Consider the following 20673-nt stretch of genomic DNA (forward strand, 5'->3'; position numbering starts at 1 on the left):
TCTCAGGAGTTTTTTCTACTTACAAACTTTTTACAAAGATTATGGCAGTCATGGTAATCTTCGTATCTTGGATTTATTTAATTTTAAATAAATAAGGAGATATTGCTTGAAAAATAAGTATGTATCTGTCATTTATTCGAGAACAAGTTGCAGTCAAGATGAGATTTAATTCTGTTTTTGGTCTTAATAACACCATCACGAGTGCATTCAAGCAACTTCTCCACATCTATTCCATCAGTTGAAAGAAAATCATTCCATTAATGTCCAACTCACCTGTGACTCCCAGATCCACCTGCTGAATGTGGTTTTTGATAATTAAAATTTACTGCAACTGTAAATTTTTATTATAATCATTAGTTCTATTAGAAAATCAACGTAATGCCCAGGCCACCTGATGGATAACACCACTGACCAACCTTCAGACTCACCTGGATGCTTTATTTAATCAGATGCACCACTCGCTTCATCGCTTCACCTAATCTTCTCAAACTGGGGGTGGGGCCCCCTGGGGGTGTTCTCTTGGAAACATTCTGGTCCACACTCCAGACCACTTGGTTGCAGTAATGCACCAAATCATGTTTGACAACTGCCAAAAAATATGAAGAAGAAGAAGAAGAAGAAGAAGAAGAAGACGAGCGCCCTAGAACAGAAATCAGGGTTTACTGAACACACTGAATGGAGAAAAGAAAGAGAGATATGGAGAAACAGGTCACTGGTACTGCGATGGGCTGGTGACCTGTCCAGGGCATACCCTGCCTCTCACCTGCTAAATGCTGGGATAGGCTCCAGCTGCACCGTGACCCTTTATGGATGAAGTGGTACAGATAATGGATGGTTGGAGGTAACTGGGATGAAAGAAGGCAGATAATTTGCTATGGTTTAACAGTAAATGTGTTTCTTATTACATCTTCCTCACGGTGTTTTGAGTATACTAAGTTACATAGTTATAAGTTATATAGTTATAGTAAGTTATTCATATATATATATATATATACATATATATATATATATATATATGTATATAGATACAGTAGGCTATGTGATGAAAATTTATCCAACGGTGTGCCACTTTCCCCATTAGCCACTACCCCATGAGGATGTTCAATGATCCCAAATACAGTAGCAAGCATAAAACAAAACAGCTGAAAAAGAATCAAGGTATTTTAATGGTCCAGTCCAAGTCCAGACCTTAAAGGTGTCATGAAGTGGGCTTAGATTTTCATACACTGCTTCTACATTTTGACTTTGTAAGGACCAAATGGTTTTTCTGTTATAACCTGATGTGTAAAACCGTTTTTGTTTTTTTAGTTTTTTTTTTTTTCTTTTTCAGGACTGCATGAAAGAATATTCTATTTGTTCATTTTCACAAGTGAAACTACAATAACTCATATGGCCACTAGGTGCTGGCTCTCAGAGACTTCTATTTTATTCTATTCTAGTCATTTGGCAGACGCTTCTCCAAAGCGACTTACTACGACTTACAGAGTGACTTACTTCTATTTTATTCAAATATTAACTTTTCTCTTAGAATAACTTAAGAAATTCTAAAAAATAATAATAAATAATAATTGGACATAAATTATGTGCATTTGTTCTTTTTTGTTTATTCTTCAGTATAAATTCGCTCTACCTGCTTGTTCAAGCTAAACAATATCAGGTTTAGATTTATGACTAAATCAATTTCTTATGTTGTTTGTAACAGCTCTAAACTCAAAATATCACCTGATATTCATATTAGCGATGTGCCATGCACGAAAGAGCCGATGCTTGGTAGTGAATCAGAAGAGCCGCGGGTTAGTGTTTTAAGGGTCTGTTTGATTGTTTGTTTGTTTTGCTGCGTGCTTAGCTCTCAGTGCTCAGCCCTAGGTTTGCCTATGGCACTACTTTGTTTGGATTGGCCGCATGGACAGGCGGCCAATCACATGTGAGGATATAGGATCATATCATTATGTAAAAACAAAAAGGGGGATAGAGGGCGCTACGCTGCGAGTCAGACAGCAGACAGACATGAGTGAGTGAGTGTGTCATGTCATCAAACCCTACTCACAGGGGGAAACCAGCCAACCATTCAAGTTGAGACATCTTATTCTTCCGAATGCCAACCTGCACTGAGGACATTTAGCTGCTTTCTTGAGTTTGGTTCTCGTGCTGTTTTGTGAATTTGTTTGCTGTATTTTGCTCATTTGTGCAATATAAGATTTTTGTTGAAATAGCAAACAAAAGTACAAAAGTGGTTTTGTATCAGAATAAATGCCCAAAAGGAGGCAATTATAAGGCTTCTCGTAAAAATGCAGAACACAAAAGGGTTTTCAAAACACAATTCATTAATTTTTGAGAAGTTAAATTAAATTATGGGGCTAAAAAAGATGCTAAATTAGGAGCCGTTCGGGAGCCAAAAGAACTGGCTCTTCTTTGGGAGCCGAGCCAAAAGAGCCGGCTCTCTGTAAAGAGACGAACATCCCATCACTAATTCACATTAAACTAAACCTGAACATTTTAAAGATGGGATAACTACAACCACCTGTTTGGGATCACTTGGCCTATCCTGATTAACTATTTTCCATCTTGAGAAACTGTGGAAACCATGTGCATTTTGAGTGATGTTCGCAGATTAAAAGTAGTGGTTGCAAACATTTATGACCATGGTTTATTGATTAGCCTCCTAGCTTCGGGGTGGAAACTTTCCTTCGTTCCTCTCCATTAAGAAAGTCCCTTAGGAAACTGCGGTTTTACCAAAACCTTTCGGCGCCATCATTCCGCCATATTGGCTCAAAATCCATAAGACTGAAAGGAGAACCCTGGGTCACGGCTGGGCGCCAAAATGGAGGACAGCGGAGCAGTTTCAGTTTCGTAACCCTTCCCACCCGTAGGAGGAGCTAGGTTTTCTGGAAGCTCCGTGGAGCTGAATGTCCGAGTATGAGAGAGACGGTGGGAGGAATAAAAGGTAAACCAACGGCTGGAAAGTAGTGCCGAGCCGAGGGGGAAGGGACCGGGAGTGACGTCTCTGAATTTGTTGGCTTTTTTTTTTTTTTTTTTTTTTTTTTTTTTTCTTTCTTTTAGAGGAGTTGAAACCGGCGGTTGGAGGACTGGACGTGCATCCCCTTAAACACTAACCCGCGGCTGTTGGGGATGTGGAGATCACATTAGCTCACCTGGATCAACCCCGTGTTGATGTTCGGGTGTGTTTGGGCATTTCATCCGCACGGAGCTCCGCATTCAGACCCGTTTAACAGCCGGGAGGAGCGGACAGAGCGGCGGAGGAGCTTTAAGGACTGACAGCTACGGGTACTTTGCCATTTCTGAGACGGGGTTACGATACCGTGGAGCTTTGGGGAAGGCGGGGCCGATCCGGTGGGTTCCCAAACTGGATTGCTTGGCTCTCCCTCACAGCGACGCAGCGGTTTTTTCTTCTTCTTTTGTGGGGGGCGGGGGGGTCAACGAAGGAGGCAACAACTGGGAATAAGGGAGCTTTCTTTTCCCAACTCTTCTCTGGCCACCCTGCAGCTGACTATAGGAGAGGTGCTTTGTCAGATATTCCTGTCAAACGGTCAGCTGCTCGTGGCCTCCGCCCCCCCGTCCCCCCCTCCTCCTCTATTCTCCCATTAGGAACATAATCAGTTTTGGGACGCATATCTTTTTTTGTGGGGTGGGGGGATTAATTGATCCCCAGCCGGGGTCGGACTATGGCGGACGACGACATTCTCTTTGAAGATGTGTATGAGCTCTGCGAGGTCATCGGCAAGTAAGTGTTTCATTCAGTGTTACGTTTGGCTGTCTAATTAGCTCCTCATGAACGTTGGTCACGCGCGCATATGCACGCACACTCATGCACAAAAGACACATAAGAACTATGTTGGCATTTTAGTCGTTTTTTAGGGTAGTTTGACCTTTTAACACTATAATTTTCCCTATAAGTGCTGGTCTGTTTCCATAAGCATGTAAATACAGGGCTAGTAGTGTTTTTTAATGAACAGGAAGGTAGATAAGCACTGTTGCATTCCAACTTTTATTGCCCATATTCCAACATTCCTGCACGATAAAACCCTTTTTAGAAAGTTTCAGTATTTGGCTCCCATGTGGTTTGCGTGCTACAGTTGCCCAAATATACATTACCTTGCTTAATTCCGTGTGCTATGACCCAGTGGCACTTGGCAACTTGCTGCAGAGATTAAAGGGCAGGGCACACACCATCGTGAGTCATGCACACCGCACATCTGGTCTTGGTTAGTGACTGAAGCTCTAATTCGGGCTACTTGGAAGTAATGTTCACTGCAAGGGGGAGATTTCTGCACAGAGAAGTTACATCTCCTGTACAGGATCAAAACGTGCAGAAGACTGTAAATGCACACATTGATAAGAGTTAGGTGTCCATGCTGCTCCTGCTACAGTGATGATTAATAACCTGGAGTAGTGGTAGCAGGTTCGGTCTATGCAGGTCCAGTATTTGGCTTTGTTTCGCTGCAGTGCTTGCACCAGACCTGCACGCTATGTTTCGATATAAGTGGTTAAGATCTGCTCTGACGACTTTCTGTTATGTCTGGTGAGTGAATAACCGAGCGTGTCATCCAGACTGCTGGTCTTGAAGGAAGCACTTCAGTGGAGTGCAAATAAAAGCTCCACCTGATTCAGGAGCTTGGCAGGCCTGACAGATGGGCAGGCTGACTGGTTATGGGACTTTCTCTGCTGTGTCACAAAGACGGTTGGGACTGACAGCGTGATAAGACTTGGAAAGCACCACACATGTTTAGGCAAGTCTGAAACCAGTGTGTGCTCTCTTTTTTTTTATTTTATTTATTTTTTTATTCCACACAGTCACAAGCAATTTCTTTCTCTCTCACTCAGATGCTTACAAGCATGGATCCAAAGACATCCCACTTCTCTGTCAGTTACTTGTTTTCATGGATAAAGTAAAACAGTTTCAAGAAGTCACATTAAATTCAGATGCTCCTTAGTCAGCTACACATAAACACACTTTTTCAGACTTTCCTGAATCCCACACTCGCTCTTTGTGTTGAACAGATTGTCTGTGATTTACAGTGCGCGGAGGGCGATGGCAGCCTTTTATCAGCCGGCCTGCTGCTCTGTGTGAAGAGCTGCTGCTGCTGCAGCTTCTTTTCAAGACTCAGGTGAAGCAGGAATTGTGGCTTTTGATCCAGAAACAGGCTGGCTGCAACCCCCTAAAAAGATGACATCACCACAGTCAGGAAAGGCATTACTTGAAAAGCCCAGAACACATGGAATGTTGCACAAGTGTGTGTGGATTCTGCAGGGTTAGGACCATGTTGTCGCATATGCGGGCCTAAATATAGGTCATTCTGAATTGTGCTTGGAAAGCAGCTGTGTGAGCTGGACTTAAGCAGGGCCCTATGGAAAACAAAATTCACATATTCACAAACACACACACACCATCCGACTGTGCTTGTGTTTTCAGAGTCGACACCAAACAAAAGCCCATCTGTCACAGCCGTGTTTTTTTGTTGCGTATGCGTCTTGCTGTTGTAAGATGAGTGTCACACATCGTGCTGCCGAGTCCCGAGGCACCAAAACCAGAGAACGGGGTGGGAGAAGGCAGATAGAGACGTCAGCAGCAAGAAGACGAGAGTGTCTGGAGTAAATCTGGGAAAGGAGAAAAGCGAGGTTGTGCTGGAGATGGGATGAGTAAAAGGAGCCCGAGAGGTCAGGGGCACAGTAGAAGGAAGCAGTCCATTAGTTTGACTCGCACATTAAGAGACATCCTGTGCCTTCAGGCCATGCACTTTTCTAGTTCATCCTCAGAAAGAAGTTGTGTGTGTGTGTTTTTCTTCACAGTATAGGATATAACAGCGCTCTGAATAAAGACAGACTACAAAGATGTTGCTTTCTTTTGTTTTTAATAATCATTGCAGTACTTAAGCCAGGTTTGTGTTAACAGTACCGGTGCTGCAGTCACAAGCCGTGAAGCACGGGGTTGGTAGCTGATATCTTGCCTGTTAATAAAGCCAGAAAGGAGACTCATACAAGCCCAACCGAATGCCTCAGCAGACTCCTGTGTCCTCAATATTTGCCCTCTCTTGAATATTTGGACTAGCTGTGGATTTAACAGTGGATATTGTTCTATGACACACATTGCAGTAGTGATGATCTGCTCTGCTGTGAAATAAAATGAATTGCCCTCCATTTGCATGCCACATGGCCCAGAAGGGCACCCGGGGGTGCTGTAAAAAGCCTGAATGTCATTATAACTCTCAGCTCAACCAAGTTAGTGTGCTTGAGTGTGTGGAGCATGTGTCGCTTCTTGCAGCTGTGTGGTCTAGTGTGTCTCTTTCCAAGAGGTGACAAGGAGTAAGGCCTGAGGCCCAGCTCCATCTTATGTGCATTCACCTCATGAAGCAAACTGACATCACCCTGCAACCCACTGGGAACAGTTTCACCACATCCCTTTTCCTTTTCTGAGGCAGGCCTTTCAGTTTAAGTGTATAAAAAATGCTTTGTGAAGGTTTTGTGTTTATGTGCAAGCGTTTCCACGTGTTGTCCTAATTAAAGGTTTGAAACACTGACCTAGATCAGGACGGGGCAGCTCCACCACTGGAGCCAAGTCTCTCAGAGCTGGCCCGGGGCTTGTTTTCTTAATGGTGGCTGGCTTCTCCCAGCTGATGCTGAACATTACTAGACTCATTGTAGATTGAAGAATTGGCCAGAAGTGCTGATAATAACGCACCCATTCATAAAAGCGTTGCTTGGTGGGTCAGTAGGTTAAGCATTGCTTTGTTTGTTTATTAACTGAGGGTCAAATTTAGTAATAGCATCTGCCTTAAAGGAGTGTTTTCTGTCTGGTTGTGGGTGGATTTAAACCCAGGATGGTCATTCTCTTAGTGTTATTATAAATCGCTTCACACAGATGATAAAAGGTGAATAAGTGAAGATGAGCTGCTTAGTGTACTTTTACCTTTTTCAAAGTCAGTAACTTTCAAAGGATGTGCCATCTGATATCATTAATTGGCAGAATCGCCCACACCATTTCATATGGATACCGATGGCCGGATTAAAAGCCTGATGAGAATTAAAATGTTTGTGTAATGTGATGTAATGGTTAGACAGGTTATGCCATTTGTTGTTTTGATCACCGTGCATTAAAACACATATTCTGAAACTCTGTTAGAAACGATGCTTACTGTGTGTTACGTCAGCCATCCGTCAGTGTAACATGATCCCACCCTTTATGTTACAGCTTGTGAAGGCATGGCAGGACCTAAACAGAACTAGTCTACGTGATAAATAAAAATACTTCGATTTTAAAGGATTTAAAAACTGAAATTTGGTGTTTGTTTACATCAGAAATCGCTGTTTCTTCTTCTGCTGTTTCTGGAGAGTCAGACAATTCTGTGCATGTCAAAAGAATATATTCAGTTTAAATGTGATGAATGTAAACGTGCATCATAATCAGAATAACTTTTTCAGGGTCTATGTAATCAGGGTCTTTAATCAGTTAACTGATTAAAGATTGTGAAGTCATCATTTTTAATGTTTTTGTTGCTTCTGCTGAGATTCTGAAATAAATGTTTAATATCTAGCAGACGTGGGACGTTTCCAAAACCGACACCTTGATTTCCTGGAATGTGGTAGGTTTTGATAAGGATGCATTTTCCCATTGAATGCTGAAACTGCTAGATGGAAAAAAAAATTGGGGACAAATTATCTTTTATATGTGACGGCCTTAATAAATCCATTTTAATTGGAGTACTACAGTACTTACTGAATAGCATCCAATTAAGAAACGCATTGTTCTTCAGTGTGCCGACAATGTGGTAATGGTTGTGACTGAATGGGGGCTGCCTCCTCGTGGGAATACATCCATGGCGTTGTCTCCGGGGGCTTTGCCTGCACTCGGGGTGTGTGTGTGTGTGTGTGTGTGTATAGGCAGCTTCTATTATATGATCTTAGGCTCTCTGTTTGGGTTTAGTGGAGAAAAAGCTGCTGAAAGGCTGCTTTTTGCACGCACAATTACACATAGATGATGTAGCAGAGAGAGCTTACACTGAGCCACTAAAATATTTATCCATCCTCGTCAAGCTGGAGAAAACGCCCACAGCAGGTCCTAGCATCTCTCCACATGCAGCGTTAAGTAAATAAAGTTGGGTTTGGTGTTTGTCGAGACTCTCGCAAGAACAGGTCCTCTTCATATTCACAACAGCTCTAAAAAAACAGAAAATAGTTTGTGATGTGATTTAGTGTGTGTTACGGTATGTTTTGTGCCTTAGCTCTAAATAAACCAGAGATACACGATTTTTACTGTAAGTGGTGAGACAGGTGGCTTCCTGTTCTTTCAAATATTCTGGGTTAAAATACAGAATCTAGATATTTTCCAATAAACATGAAGCCTGATAGACATTTACTGATGCTGTCACTCACGGTTTCACTTTAAATGAGGTGGTGATGTCTTTTTTAAAGCATTTTTAAAGCGAGGGCCTGTTATCCAGGGAGCGCTTGTCACTTCTTCATATCCGTTTTATGTTTCCATAGTTGGCAGAAAGACCGTGGAACCCGACCTTTTCTTCTAATGGAGTAATCAGTATTCTTCAGGTGTCAGGAAGCAGAAGCCTGTTTGATAGATTCTCTCTGATTATAACCAGGTTGCCCAGTTGGCTCAGTATTTCTGCTAACTCAAACTTTTAGTAAAGAGATGTCCTTTTTTCAAAATAGTGCTGCAGATTGAGGCTATATGTCTATGTGCAGATGGCCTGAGAGGTATTAATGGGACGTGTAAATTCCAGCCACAGAGAGTAACCAGATCTACACTCTTTGCTGTTGACCTCCTCTATACTCCTTCCACAGATCCTCGTGACAGATAACTTATTCTTTTATCACTCTTCTATGTCTGGAATTTGGAGGATAATTATTCTGTTTACTCTAAATCCTGTGTGTTGCAGCACATTGTAATACACTGGCGAGAAACAGCTTTAGAGAGTAAACTGAACATTAATTTTTTGGGTTTTTTTTTCCACAAGAAAGAGAAGAAGCTTACATTCAGGAAGGGTGACTGATGTTTTTTATGTGAGCAGTGAGTATTCTCAGTTGTTCATTAAAGCTTAAAAATATTTTCTATAGGGTTAAAATCCTCTTCTTGCTGTTAGAATATCTTTTGCGGTTAGTTATTGCTGTGTTGAGCAACATGTAAAATATGTATTTGTGGAGATCTGTGCATCGTTCCCAGTGGACCCCATATTCACCGCATGTCATTTTCACTCAGTTAAATCACAGAGGAGGCTGTTGCATAAAGCAAATCTCATCTTTAGTTTTATTTTTGGTCACAAATAAGACAAACCAGGCAAATTAGAGGAGCTAAACAAAGCAGTTTGGCATGTTCACTGACATAGTTGGGTGAGGATGAAGATGAACGCTTCCCTTCAGCCTCTGTTAATGAGCATTAGCTGCAGGGCTGCAAACTGAGCATGAGACTCCACTTTTTTCACACACTGTCACGCCAAACGTTTGTTTTCTCATGCAACAAGAAACCACACTGGATTCAGCCAAATGCAGATGTGCAATATTTTTAATCCAACCCCAAAAACCTTCTTTACATCTTTTTCTGATGGTATAATTTATAGCCTCAGCAGTTTTGCGTACTTATCAACTGAGTTCCTACCCGTCATGTAAAAGACGTTGAATTAAAAAGTCCTTCTCCAGCCTGTCAGTAACTATTTCTCTCACACACGATTCATAATTGACAGCTGAGTGGCTGATACTTTTTTTATGTAATCATCTTCTCATTCGGATTAAACCAGGGATGGGTATTTCAAGCAGAAATGAGAATGAATTGAGCAGGTGTCTGGGGTTGGCTAACACCATGTTGCTAGCATTGGTAGGTTGCTTTTCTATTTACTCTGCAGAGTTTAGTATTTGTGGCAAGCATGTTTGTTAGGTTTTCAGCAGTATATCTCTGTCATGGCATGTAAAGGTTACATCCAACTCCTTTTGTAAGCTCTGTCCATGAATCTGTGGTGAAATACACATTTTCAACTCGCTAATCTACTGTTTAGCTCACCTGCAGCATCATCATACAGTTTCTTCAGTCTTGTGCTGCTATTTTTTCTTGATGGGACAAGTTACAAACAGGTACTGGTTAAAACAAGACAGGTACAGAAACTATTTAATTTCCTACAATGCAATAACGATTACTATTACTTCACCATAAACTGTCTATAAAATGACCACACTCAGAATTTGTCTGATCAGACAAACCTGATAGTTTTTTTACGGAACGAATTAAAATCAGTGAATTTTAGCCAAGTGACAGAAAAGAGGGCCAAATAATTGTGGCGACTATCGTGTTTTGCTTGCAATGCAACAGAGACTGAAATTTGTCCCTACAATCATTAAATAATGAAATATTTTACGAATCAGCTGATCTATTCAAGCCTTTTGGTTAGTAGGAATAGGTTCATTTAAAAGTCAAACAGCTTGATGAGAATATTACAGGATCCTGCTCAAAGCAAGAGATTAACTGTAACCAGTGGTAATAAAGTCGTTGGATACTTTCCTGGATTAATCATTAGTATTGTGGTTGATTAATTTTACATGCACTGCATAAAAATGGAGGCTGTGAAGCCCTTGAAAGCAAAGCTGCTGCAGCGTGAAGGCGGCCCTCCATGTTCATCCAGCTGTCCTGTCCCCTGTACCTGCCCTGAGCTGGAAGCTGCCTCTGATGAAAAGCACTGAAGCGTGACGGACCGTGCGCACACCAACTGACACACCTCACCACCACATGTACATGTTTTCTATGTGTGTGTGAGTCTGAATCAGATTGTGATCCTAGCAGGTTTCTGCTGGCTAACAAGGATACGGCCCCTTCATTAATGCATTATTAATGACTTATCTTCCTGTTGACCTGTGTATCTGAACGTGCTCCTACAGACATGTCATGTGTGTTTAATTAGCTTTAACAGTAGGTTCACAGCACACACACTTTTTATAGCACCAGTGAAGAACTCTGAAATCCTGGACTTGAACATGCTCATTACCTCAGCTTTTATGGATAAATATATCATTTTTTTCTTTTTCATTCATCGGCGACTGGTGGCTTTTGGTTTGTCCAAGTCAGAGGATTAAGTTACCAAAAGCTGCTGAGACAGCCAATGACATTTTCATGCCTTTTTTCTCCCTTCCTGTCATTTCCAGTTTATTTTCTTTACTGTCGTTGAGTTGGGGCCTTTTCAGTCGAAGCCAGTTTCCATGCCGCATGCCAAAGCACACAGAGTCACCTGAGTTACAGCTGCGGCGTCCTGGAAAAACATCACCCACCATGTAACACACAGGGAAAACACATTTCCCGCTCGAGCCTTAAAGCTCTCATGCTGGAGTTTTCTAGCAGCAGCCAGAGACACTGTTGCATAAGCTACCTCAAACAGAAACCTCAAAAACTTCTTCTCTGCCTGATTGTAACAACCAAAAGTGAAATGGTTGGACTTGGGAGTGAGGTTAGAGGCAGTAAGAAGTCGCCTCCACTAATGATGGTTTACAGATGTCCATGTTTTGCAATCAGTTCATCTGTTTTTCCTGCACTTAAACTTAATGGTGGCATGTTCTATATATTAACTAGCAAAATAAATATGTGCACGAGATGAACCAGATTTATGACGGATCCTTGAGTCAGACTCAGCAGTAGACAACTCTTCCCTGCCTTTTTCAGGCCTATTTTCACTGGGAACGTGACGGTCTGCAGGGATTTTGGGCTTCTAAAGTCGTTTCAATAAGCTTCGTCACCGGACACTCAGATCTCTAATTATCTTTGTTAAAGACTGGCCCATTTTGTTCCTTGTGTTCTTTGTCTCTTGCAGCCTCCTTGCTCTCCAAACTCTCTCTCTGATTGATGTGTACAAAACCCAATTTTATTTAATGAAATTTAATGAGACTGGTCAATTAAGATCAAATTTGTATGTACAATAAAAAGAATGCACACACATTCAGCCATGCTGTTGATCATCATGGTTGTCCAGCCTGTTTTGTTTTTTTTTAGCTTTTACTTGGCATGCTTCTTTATCAGCTATTGCTATAAATGACTGCAGATAACAGCAGTTACCAAATGAATTGTAAATAAATATTGGTTGCATTTGAACCTTTACTGATATTACAACAAACAGCCGAGACTGTAGCCTCCCGTTCACCTTCCCAGAACTGTAATTGGACCCTTTGGTGTGCCTTGTTTACACATTGCTTTGCTCAGATATAATGATTTTGTGAATCTAATGTTAACTGTAGAAATTGAATGAATAAAATTAGCTTAAGATGCTAATCCAGTAACCAAACAAGAAAATGGCCATTTTCTTGTTTTCCAAAAGCTCAGCCAGTGTGTGCGCACTCATTTGGCTTGATGGCTGCACACACCATCTCCATCTCATTGCATCTAGAACCTGCTGTTCTCAGATGCCACTGTGAATAAACAAGTTTGTTGTAATCTCGATGTTTTCTGTCTAACTGCTGACTGACACACACAGGGAGGTATATATGTTCACAGTTTTACCTGTTTGATATATTGGGTGCACTTTATATGCACAAAAAACCAGATTATTTTTCTTCAGCTTTCTTTTTCCTTGTTTATTTGCTGCTCACACGTGCATACACACTGAGGTGTGTGTGCTAACTGCTGGTTGCTACTGCTGTTTGTGTGTCTGTACTTTTCTGTTTTTTTTTTTTTCTGTTTCTTTCGTGCAGCTGGATGTCAAGTTGTGTCTGATCTTTTTTGCCATGTATTTACTTATTTTTCTTCACGTATCCCCCCGTTGTTTTGTAGCATTGATATTGCTTACACTGATATTGTAATCACTGTTATCGTTGTGGCAGCGTCGTTTGTTAGCCTTACCACGTTTCATTTCTGTTCTTTTGTCTCTTTTTCCCTCTCCTTTCTACCTTTCTATTTCACCCTTTTTTCCCTTTGTTCTCCCTGTCAGGTTCGGCATTAAAAAAAAAAATTATATATATATATATATACACACACACACACACACAAGATGCCTTCCTTGGCAGAGCAAATCTGGAAGACATTAAGACAAACCTGCAGATGTGACATTAAAGCAGCTAATATTCTGAAGTCTGTTAGTCTGCCACTATTTACAAACCAATAAAAACTCCAAGACACTAATAAGGTACGAGCCCATTAAAACTTACTGCCTGTTAATTGGAAGGAGACACACTTGCCTACTCTGAGTGTGTGGAAGTGTTTTGTCAGTCCCTAGTCTGTTTTGTTGGTTGCAGATCTGACGGCCTCGGACATGTGAAGCAGTTTCCAGTCATACCAACATCTGGCAGAAGTGAACTTTTTCCTTTGTTTGCAATGTGGGAGAAACTTGTAGCTACAGGCTACGTTTCATGTTTTATGTGCCGCGTGTGTGCATGCCTTTAGTCTGTGGTTGTGTGCGATCAGCTGAGTGGGAAATCTTCTGATGCTGCCTCCCAGTGTAAACAGTAAAAGCTACATTTAATATATTTCTTGTCGTTACATTTTTTCGTGTTTGAATGTGCTTTTGAATGGAGTGAACGGGCTCCTAAGAGACAGGAAGCGGTTGTCTGGAGTATCGGTGATGAACACTTATCACTGTCGGGCTGCCTTCCAAACAGTGCTTGATATTGATTAGAAGAAAAAGCTGATTTTAAAGGAATGACTGGAGGCGTTGCTGTGCTTTATCAGAAGTGCTTGTTGCATCATTTGATACCTGCAGAAGCTTCCCTCTATCTGCAGCAGCAGACAGTTTATCATTTAAATGTGTTTAGCACAGTCTGAGCGCCATTTCACTCCTGACTGGATGTTGGGGAGATATTAAGCAGTCGGCTGCTGGATGTGTGCCCCCTCCCCACCTCGCCCAGAAACTGATTTGAAAGTTTCTAAATAAGACCGATAGATGTGGAAGAGATGTAAGAGAATATTTAGACTTGGAGGGCTTTAACGGGGCGCAGCCACATTTAGCAGGGGTGTTATGGCTGTGTTGACATATTGTCTGACAGATGGGTGACACATGCTCTGTGTCCCAGCTCCATTGTAAGTGCAGCTGGGGCTTGGTGACAGAGGCACAGAGGAAGAGGAGTAGCTGTGGGGAGCTGGGTGGAGAACCACAGTGTCTGTCTGATCTAACAGTACAATGCACAGTTACCACTTCAGTTCCCTCCATATCTGCCTCACTCCCTCCTCAGTGTCTTATTTTCCCTTTATTTGTCCTTTATGTATAAAATTCTGCAGGTTTTTTTTTTTATGACAGTAAAATATAAATTGGCTTTGAACTTGGTTTTAGTCTGGGCAGATTCTTTCTTTTTTAGTCATTTAAAATATTTTCTTTTTATCTCATTATTTGTGTTGGAAAATATACATATTTTTTATAATGATAAATATTTTTCTGCTTCCATGAAGTCTGGATCCACGTTGGATTCATCCAAGTCGAGTTGACTTGATTCTTCATGCAGTCATGCAGGTTCTTGAAGCAACAGTGCAAACATTTCCAACCTTAAAACTCTGTTTCTAACTCGTTTTTGATGGCGCTCTGACATTCATTATGTACGTTTCCTGGAGCCGTCGTCGTCCTGCAGCACCCGATGCCACCTGATGTCTTTTTTTTTTTTTTTTTTTTGTTAAAGTGAAGCATCTTTGACAGTAACTTAAGTTTGAGGTTCCACCACAACCCACTGGTTCCCCACCACTCAGTCCTGTAGCTTCAACATGGAGACGGACGCAGGCGGGAGACGAGCTGTTGAAGAGGAACTGGTGGCTCAGTTATGTGGAGATGTTTCAGATTGGAAGCTGCAGATGAGCAGCAGGGTAATGTTTTCTGTAGAGAGAATTAAAACAGGTTCAGGCTAAAGGTTCAAACATGACTGATCTGTTTCACTGTTTACAGCAGCACAAAGTTCAGGATGAAGGATTAAGAAACATGCTGCAACTCATAACATGAATCTGCTCCCGCCTTGAAATAAACCACGTACAAAGGGCGTTATCTTTATCTTAGTTTTACAATAGGACGTTATACTAGGGATTGTTAGGTCCTCTTCCTTAGAAGAGCTGGATCTTATGGCTCTACCCCTAAATTAGGAGGGGGGAGCTGGACATCTCTGGTCCATACTGCATATGAATATGAATTTTAATGCTGTTGGTATATCCCTCAGAAAAGCCAGATACACTTTGGAACTTCAAACCTAAGATATCATATTGACATTAAAAAAACACTTCTTAAACTTTTCAGACTGAATATTTATATGATTCTTCTCTCAGACAATGATGCCAAATCTGGCTCACAAGCCATGTGATGTTTGTGAGCATGCTCGGAACCACACGCCCACAGACACTGACTCTTTTGTGTCACTCCTACTCCTGCCTCGACTTCTGTTTCTTTCTCTTTTCAGTCTGTGACTAGCTCAAATAGCGTTATCATTACTGGTTCCTTCTGCAAGTGTTCATAGAAATCCGCCCCTTAGCTGGCGTCAACACAAGGGAGCGGTCGAAGGAGCAGCAATGCCGTGACATTTTGGCCTTCTGTGCCCTGCCATCTGGAGCACTGCGAGGAGCTGACGGCCTTCAAACTGCATATGTTCTGTTCTGTGTGGGTGAAATAAGGATATGTGATGGAAAAAACCTATACCCCACGTCTGAGCTATACTGCTTCCAGGCCAGTATCGCCCCCCCCCCCCCCCACAAATATAGCGAGCAGTTTGTGTGAGCAGTTGCTGCTAAAATAACTGCTCGTATGTTCATCTTGGTTGCTGTAGTTGTTTATGCTTACAGAGCGAATACTCTGCTGGAGATTTGATGGAGCATGTGACTGGCTGGCTGTATTGACACACGCTCTCATTCTTGCAAATATTTGCCTTCTTCTCTTCCAGTCTGTGGATACACCTACAGGCTGTTTGCTGCTGGGGGCTGGATGAGCAGGATGAGTTGAGATTAGGTGCTCTCTGAAAGAATGAGTCACTGATGAAGGGAGGAGGAGAGGGAGGCAGACTGCTGAGGCACCATCACACAAGCCTTGGGCTTCTAGTGGAGAAACATTCCCTGTAGGAGTTAAAACTGTTGTCTTTATCATGGGACATCCTCCTATCCTCCTCCTCTTACGGAACTTTAAGTTTAATTTATTTACATTTTTAATGCCAACATAACAAATACTATTAAAAAAAGTAAAGAAAACTTAACTTTTGTATCCCTCTGCCCTGTAAAGAATATATACGTCCTAAATATTAACTCTGGATTTCTCTCAGATCTGGAATTAAATGCTGTCTCTTCTACAGACCGTCACACACTGTCAAAAAAGATGGATTTTGGTTTTTCTCATCTGTATAATGGAAGGTTGAGTGAACGTGTAATGTGCTGTAAACACAACCAGTTTTACTTAATTACAAAACTGCAAATGACATGAAAACATTTCATGTCAGTGTTACGTTAGATAAACATTAACTTCATTTAACTAAACTACTGAACATTTACTTTTACTGTAGAGAGTGTTTATCCTGCAGTGTATTTCCTCCTTTCTCTGCAACTTTTAATCTTACGATTTACAGGCTGGTGAGCCATCCACCAATGACACCTCGGCCTTTCTTTTCTTTCTAGAACCCCGAAAAAAAAGCTGCTTTAATCCATTTGTTTGGAGGGAATATAACTCCCTCTGCCATACTGTCCCACTGAAATGTTTCTTGTGCAACCTGCACAGAGCGATCAGCTGATCTGCTGATACTTTTAAGGGATCTTTGTGATTAATTAATCATAGCGTTCAATACAGCAATTGATTGTGCAATTACGTCATGGTGACACCCTTGACTAAAATCTTAGAAAATTCTCAAAACCAGACGTGACATCCAGGTAATCAAATGGCTGCATTCTCACCACCAAGAAAACAAAAACAAGAAGAAGTCGTTGTGGTATGTCTGATTGTGACCAGAGTGGGATTGAGGAATCTGAAACCTGTTTTAACCCCTTTAGACGGGAAGCTTAAGAATTAAAAAAGGAAAAAAAACAAACAAAAAAAACGACTCAACAGCACAGCTGCTCTGCTGCATGCTTAGTGGTGCAGCATGTTGATGTTTAAGGAGGAAGGAGAGCTCAAATGCACTCGAGTTTTTATATACTGGTCTGTTCACATAAAGTATATTTATACACACGCGTGGACGAAGCCAACACTGACAGCGCTGCTCAGCAGTTTTCTTGTAGCCTTTTTAAAGACTTTCCTTAGTTAAAGCATCTGTTCAAGCTCAGCCTGAGATCACATTCATAACACACACTCCTGCAAACACACGTTGCATTTGTGCATGAACACCTACGCTCAGCTGAGGCCAGGTTAAACACCCACACAGGTTTTTAAGCTGAGAACATATGCTATTTAAACATTTAGCTTCATTTACAAGCCCTGTGTTTAGTAAACAAACATTCCTCTCTCTCACACACACACCCACACACACACCCATATGTTTGCCCAGACAGACAGTAATGCAGCATTTTGCAAATTTTTCTGCTGCCTTTTGCTAACATATGCGTGTGTGTGTGTTTGCTAAAGCACTGGAGGAGACTGAAGAGTGTGAGTTTGTGTAGCGTGGTATCACAAGCTTAGGACATGTTTACACATAATGAGCCAACATTGGTAATTAAATCTAAAGAGCATTCAGCTTTACTCATTTCTGCATACATCTGTTGATGTCGCCGGCCCAAAACTTATGGGATGGCCCACGCTTTTGTGTAAGCCTGTGACCTTCGAGGCTCTCTGCAATTATGCACATTAAAGCATCATTCAGGAAAACCACATTTGCACATTCACAGCAAACCACAGTCCCTTTTTTCTCTCTCTGTCTTGTTCTCTTTCTCACTTCATTATGAAAAATATGATAGTAAATGATGTAATAATGATGTATTAGCTGAAATGAAAGTGAAAGTCTTCTAGAGCTGTCGATGAAATGGGGAAGATAACTGCAGCGCTGTTTGAGTATCCAGAGGTCAAAGTCTTTAACTGCTGCAGTAGGCCTGCGACTACAGATACGACTCACCGGCAAGATGTTGGGAACGATGAGATCAGAGATTGTTTATTGTAGCAACATTCAAAACCAAGATGATGTCGTGACTTTTACATAAATTACAGCATAAATTAGAAATTTTTCCTCTGTTTAGAGCCATGTTCGAAACAAATAATCTTCATTTTATCCAGCAGAGTTTCCCCCAGGTTTTTGGCATTGGTTTTTGCCGCCTGCTAATATAATGGTAGAGGAAACACTGACTTGCAACCTCCTGTTGGGAGTTTCCTCTTCAAAATTTTATAATTAACCCCCTTTAAACCAACACTTGAAGATATTAACACACTGCACATGGTGAGGTAAATTAAAACTAAATGTATGAATGAATAAAAGGCTGAATAGACAAAGTGGGACTATAACATAACTTATAATTTAGAATCGCTTAGCTCAGATAAACTTAAATAGCTAATTTGATCTACTCAAGATTTTCTGACTGGTTTAGTCAAACTGCTTTTCGTATTGGTTTCATCACAAACCTGGATTGTAATGCTGGTAAAGATTAAGAAGGATGTTCAGCAAGCATCCTGTACTTACCATTTGGCAGTGAAAGTTAACAAATGACTGTAAAAACACATTTATTCATTAGTAACCAAAAGATAAAGCAAAACAGAGAAAAAGATGCAAATTTTCCTGTTTAAAGAGTTTGACAGTGAAGATGTTTAAAAGTAGCACTGCTGAACTTTGCAGATTTTTGCACTTTGGCGCCCCCGTAGCAACGGCTAATTCAACCTTCATCCTGCATCTTGTCTCTTCTCCTAGATTTCTCCAGCTTATAAAAGTCAGCCCAATGTTGGCGCTTGTCTAATCTCTTGCGTTGAGACTTTCTCTGTTTTCCTGCGTCTTCACCTAACGTCTTCCTGCGTCTCTTTGATGAATCAGCCATGGTGTGCATTCAGAAGAGCCGGTGTTCACAGCTTTTCGTCAGCTTTGTTTTCCTGTAAAAGCCGCAGGACATTTTCTGTTGTGTTGCTGTACAGATGTAGCAGTTGGTTGTCTGGTGTTTGTTTGGATTAAAGGGTCATTGCCTTCTGTCTGGTGTATCTCTGTCTCCTCTTTCTTTCTTCTCTCCTTTTCATTTCTGTTCACTCTTCTTTTCTGTCCCCTCTGCTCAGGTCCAATAATATTATGTAAATTCTGCCATTCAAAATAAATAAGATTATAAAGGATTTTCAAGAGGAGCCTTATACCCATAAAGCCCCTTTCGGCAAATCAAATTTGTTCGTCACAACAAAGCAGCCAGACCATCATGCCAGTGTGTTGATATCCGGTAGCTGGCGAAAAAGCAAAATGCAACTCTAATGTGATGCTTTGGGCTAGAAAAAAAGTAGCGAGAGTGTTTTTTCTCAGCCTCTGAACGCTGCAGGGAAACAACGGCTCCAGGAATGTACGTAATAAATGTCTGTGGCATCAAAACAAGTCCAAAACACAGTTTTTTAAGGTTGGAAGTTGTGTAGTGTTGTTTTAAGGAATCTTTCAACTACTAGATGACCTCAGTACGTTCCTGCTGATTTAAAACAAAAAGAAAAGCCAAACGTCATCATTCATTCATGACTGATTCCTCCTGAGGTGCTTCTGTTGTCACACAGCTGAAAAAAGTGCATTTAATCGCAGCCTAGATTCAGCCTTTTAATCATTGTCGAAGGATAACTATTGAGATTATTTCTAATTCTTTTTATTTATTTATTTTTTATTTTTATTTTCTAATTTTTTCATCATGTTTCATGACATTTCGTGACATTTATCGCCATCTTCTCTCTTTCATGAGCCACAGAGCAGCAGCTGAGAAGAACAAATGATCTGGCGTTTGTGTGCTTCATCCATGTGCAGTCATCTGTATTTAAGTCAGTGTCACCCTATTTATGCAAGGCGTATGTGATCTCTCAGTATGTAGCTCTGCATTTGTGTTTGTGTGTGTCGGGGGGTGGTCATGTGTGTATGTATAACTCTTTGGTGTGTATGTGGGCTAATCTTAGCTTAAGCCTCCGATTAAGAGGCGTAAGCACATGACTAGTGCTACTGGACAGAGCTGTGCAGCAACAACAAGCTGCAAGACAAGAGGTAGACTCCTATTAGACTCAAACTTATTTAAAGTCTGCAAAGAGTGTGAATGTTATGTCCCATAACACTTAAATGCATCGCCCTCACAGATGGACATCTCAGATATTCTGATTTCTGTGCCATGAAACTAGAAAATCTGCACCATAAACTCTTCTTTTTGATGCCATTTAACATTTTAGCTTTTTTGTTAACATGAATGTGCCTTCTTTTATACTTTTCTGCCGTGATATTGGGATTAAAATGATCCAAACATCCAGTATCCACTGACCTGTGATTGTCACAGTTGTAGGATTTAGTGGAGGCTTGTTGTTGTTGTGGTTGGCAGTTTTACCTCGGGCTCAGCAGTGTAATTTTATCAACACAATCCCTGCTGTCATTAAACTATTTTCTGAAAACATCAGAGCACTTAGTCACCTTCCTGCTGTCGCACAGTACCGTTTATTATTAACAACAATCGGAAATGGAAGGACTGTCCGCAAAATAAATTGCAGCTTCAAGTGAAAGTTGTCCATGTTGGTCGGACCGCACGTCGACGCTGCCGGCGAAAACACCAGACAAAGCAACCGATAATTACTAGTTTCAAATGAGCGGCGAGAGAAGAATGAGCAC

At 41.2% G+C, this 20673-nt stretch overlaps 1 protein-coding gene across 14 annotated transcripts in view; it reads left to right on the top strand.

The window, feature by feature from the left end:
* Positions 1–2904: 2904 nt before the first annotated feature.
* caska (calcium/calmodulin-dependent serine protein kinase a) overlaps positions 2905–20673 on the top strand; it is a 135933-nt gene continuing 118164 nt past the window's right edge. For 5 of the 14 annotated variants that reach the window (XM_042001171.1, XM_042001178.1, XM_042001176.1 and 2 more), the window contains exon 1: positions 2906–3742. In XM_042001171.1, the coding sequence (XP_041857105.1) occupies positions 3684–3742 (59 nt within the window). In that variant the 5' untranslated portion in view covers positions 2906–3683. Of the gene's footprint in view, positions 3743–20673 lie in introns of all 14 variants that reach the window. The other 9 variants (XM_042001175.1, XM_042001179.1, XM_042001184.1 and 6 more) reach the window with 4 other exon arrangements.

Source organism: Melanotaenia boesemani, chromosome 12 (genome assembly GCF_017639745.1).
Source record: "Melanotaenia boesemani isolate fMelBoe1 chromosome 12, fMelBoe1.pri, whole genome shotgun sequence".
Taxonomy (NCBI): domain Eukaryota; kingdom Metazoa; phylum Chordata; class Actinopteri; order Atheriniformes; family Melanotaeniidae; genus Melanotaenia; species Melanotaenia boesemani.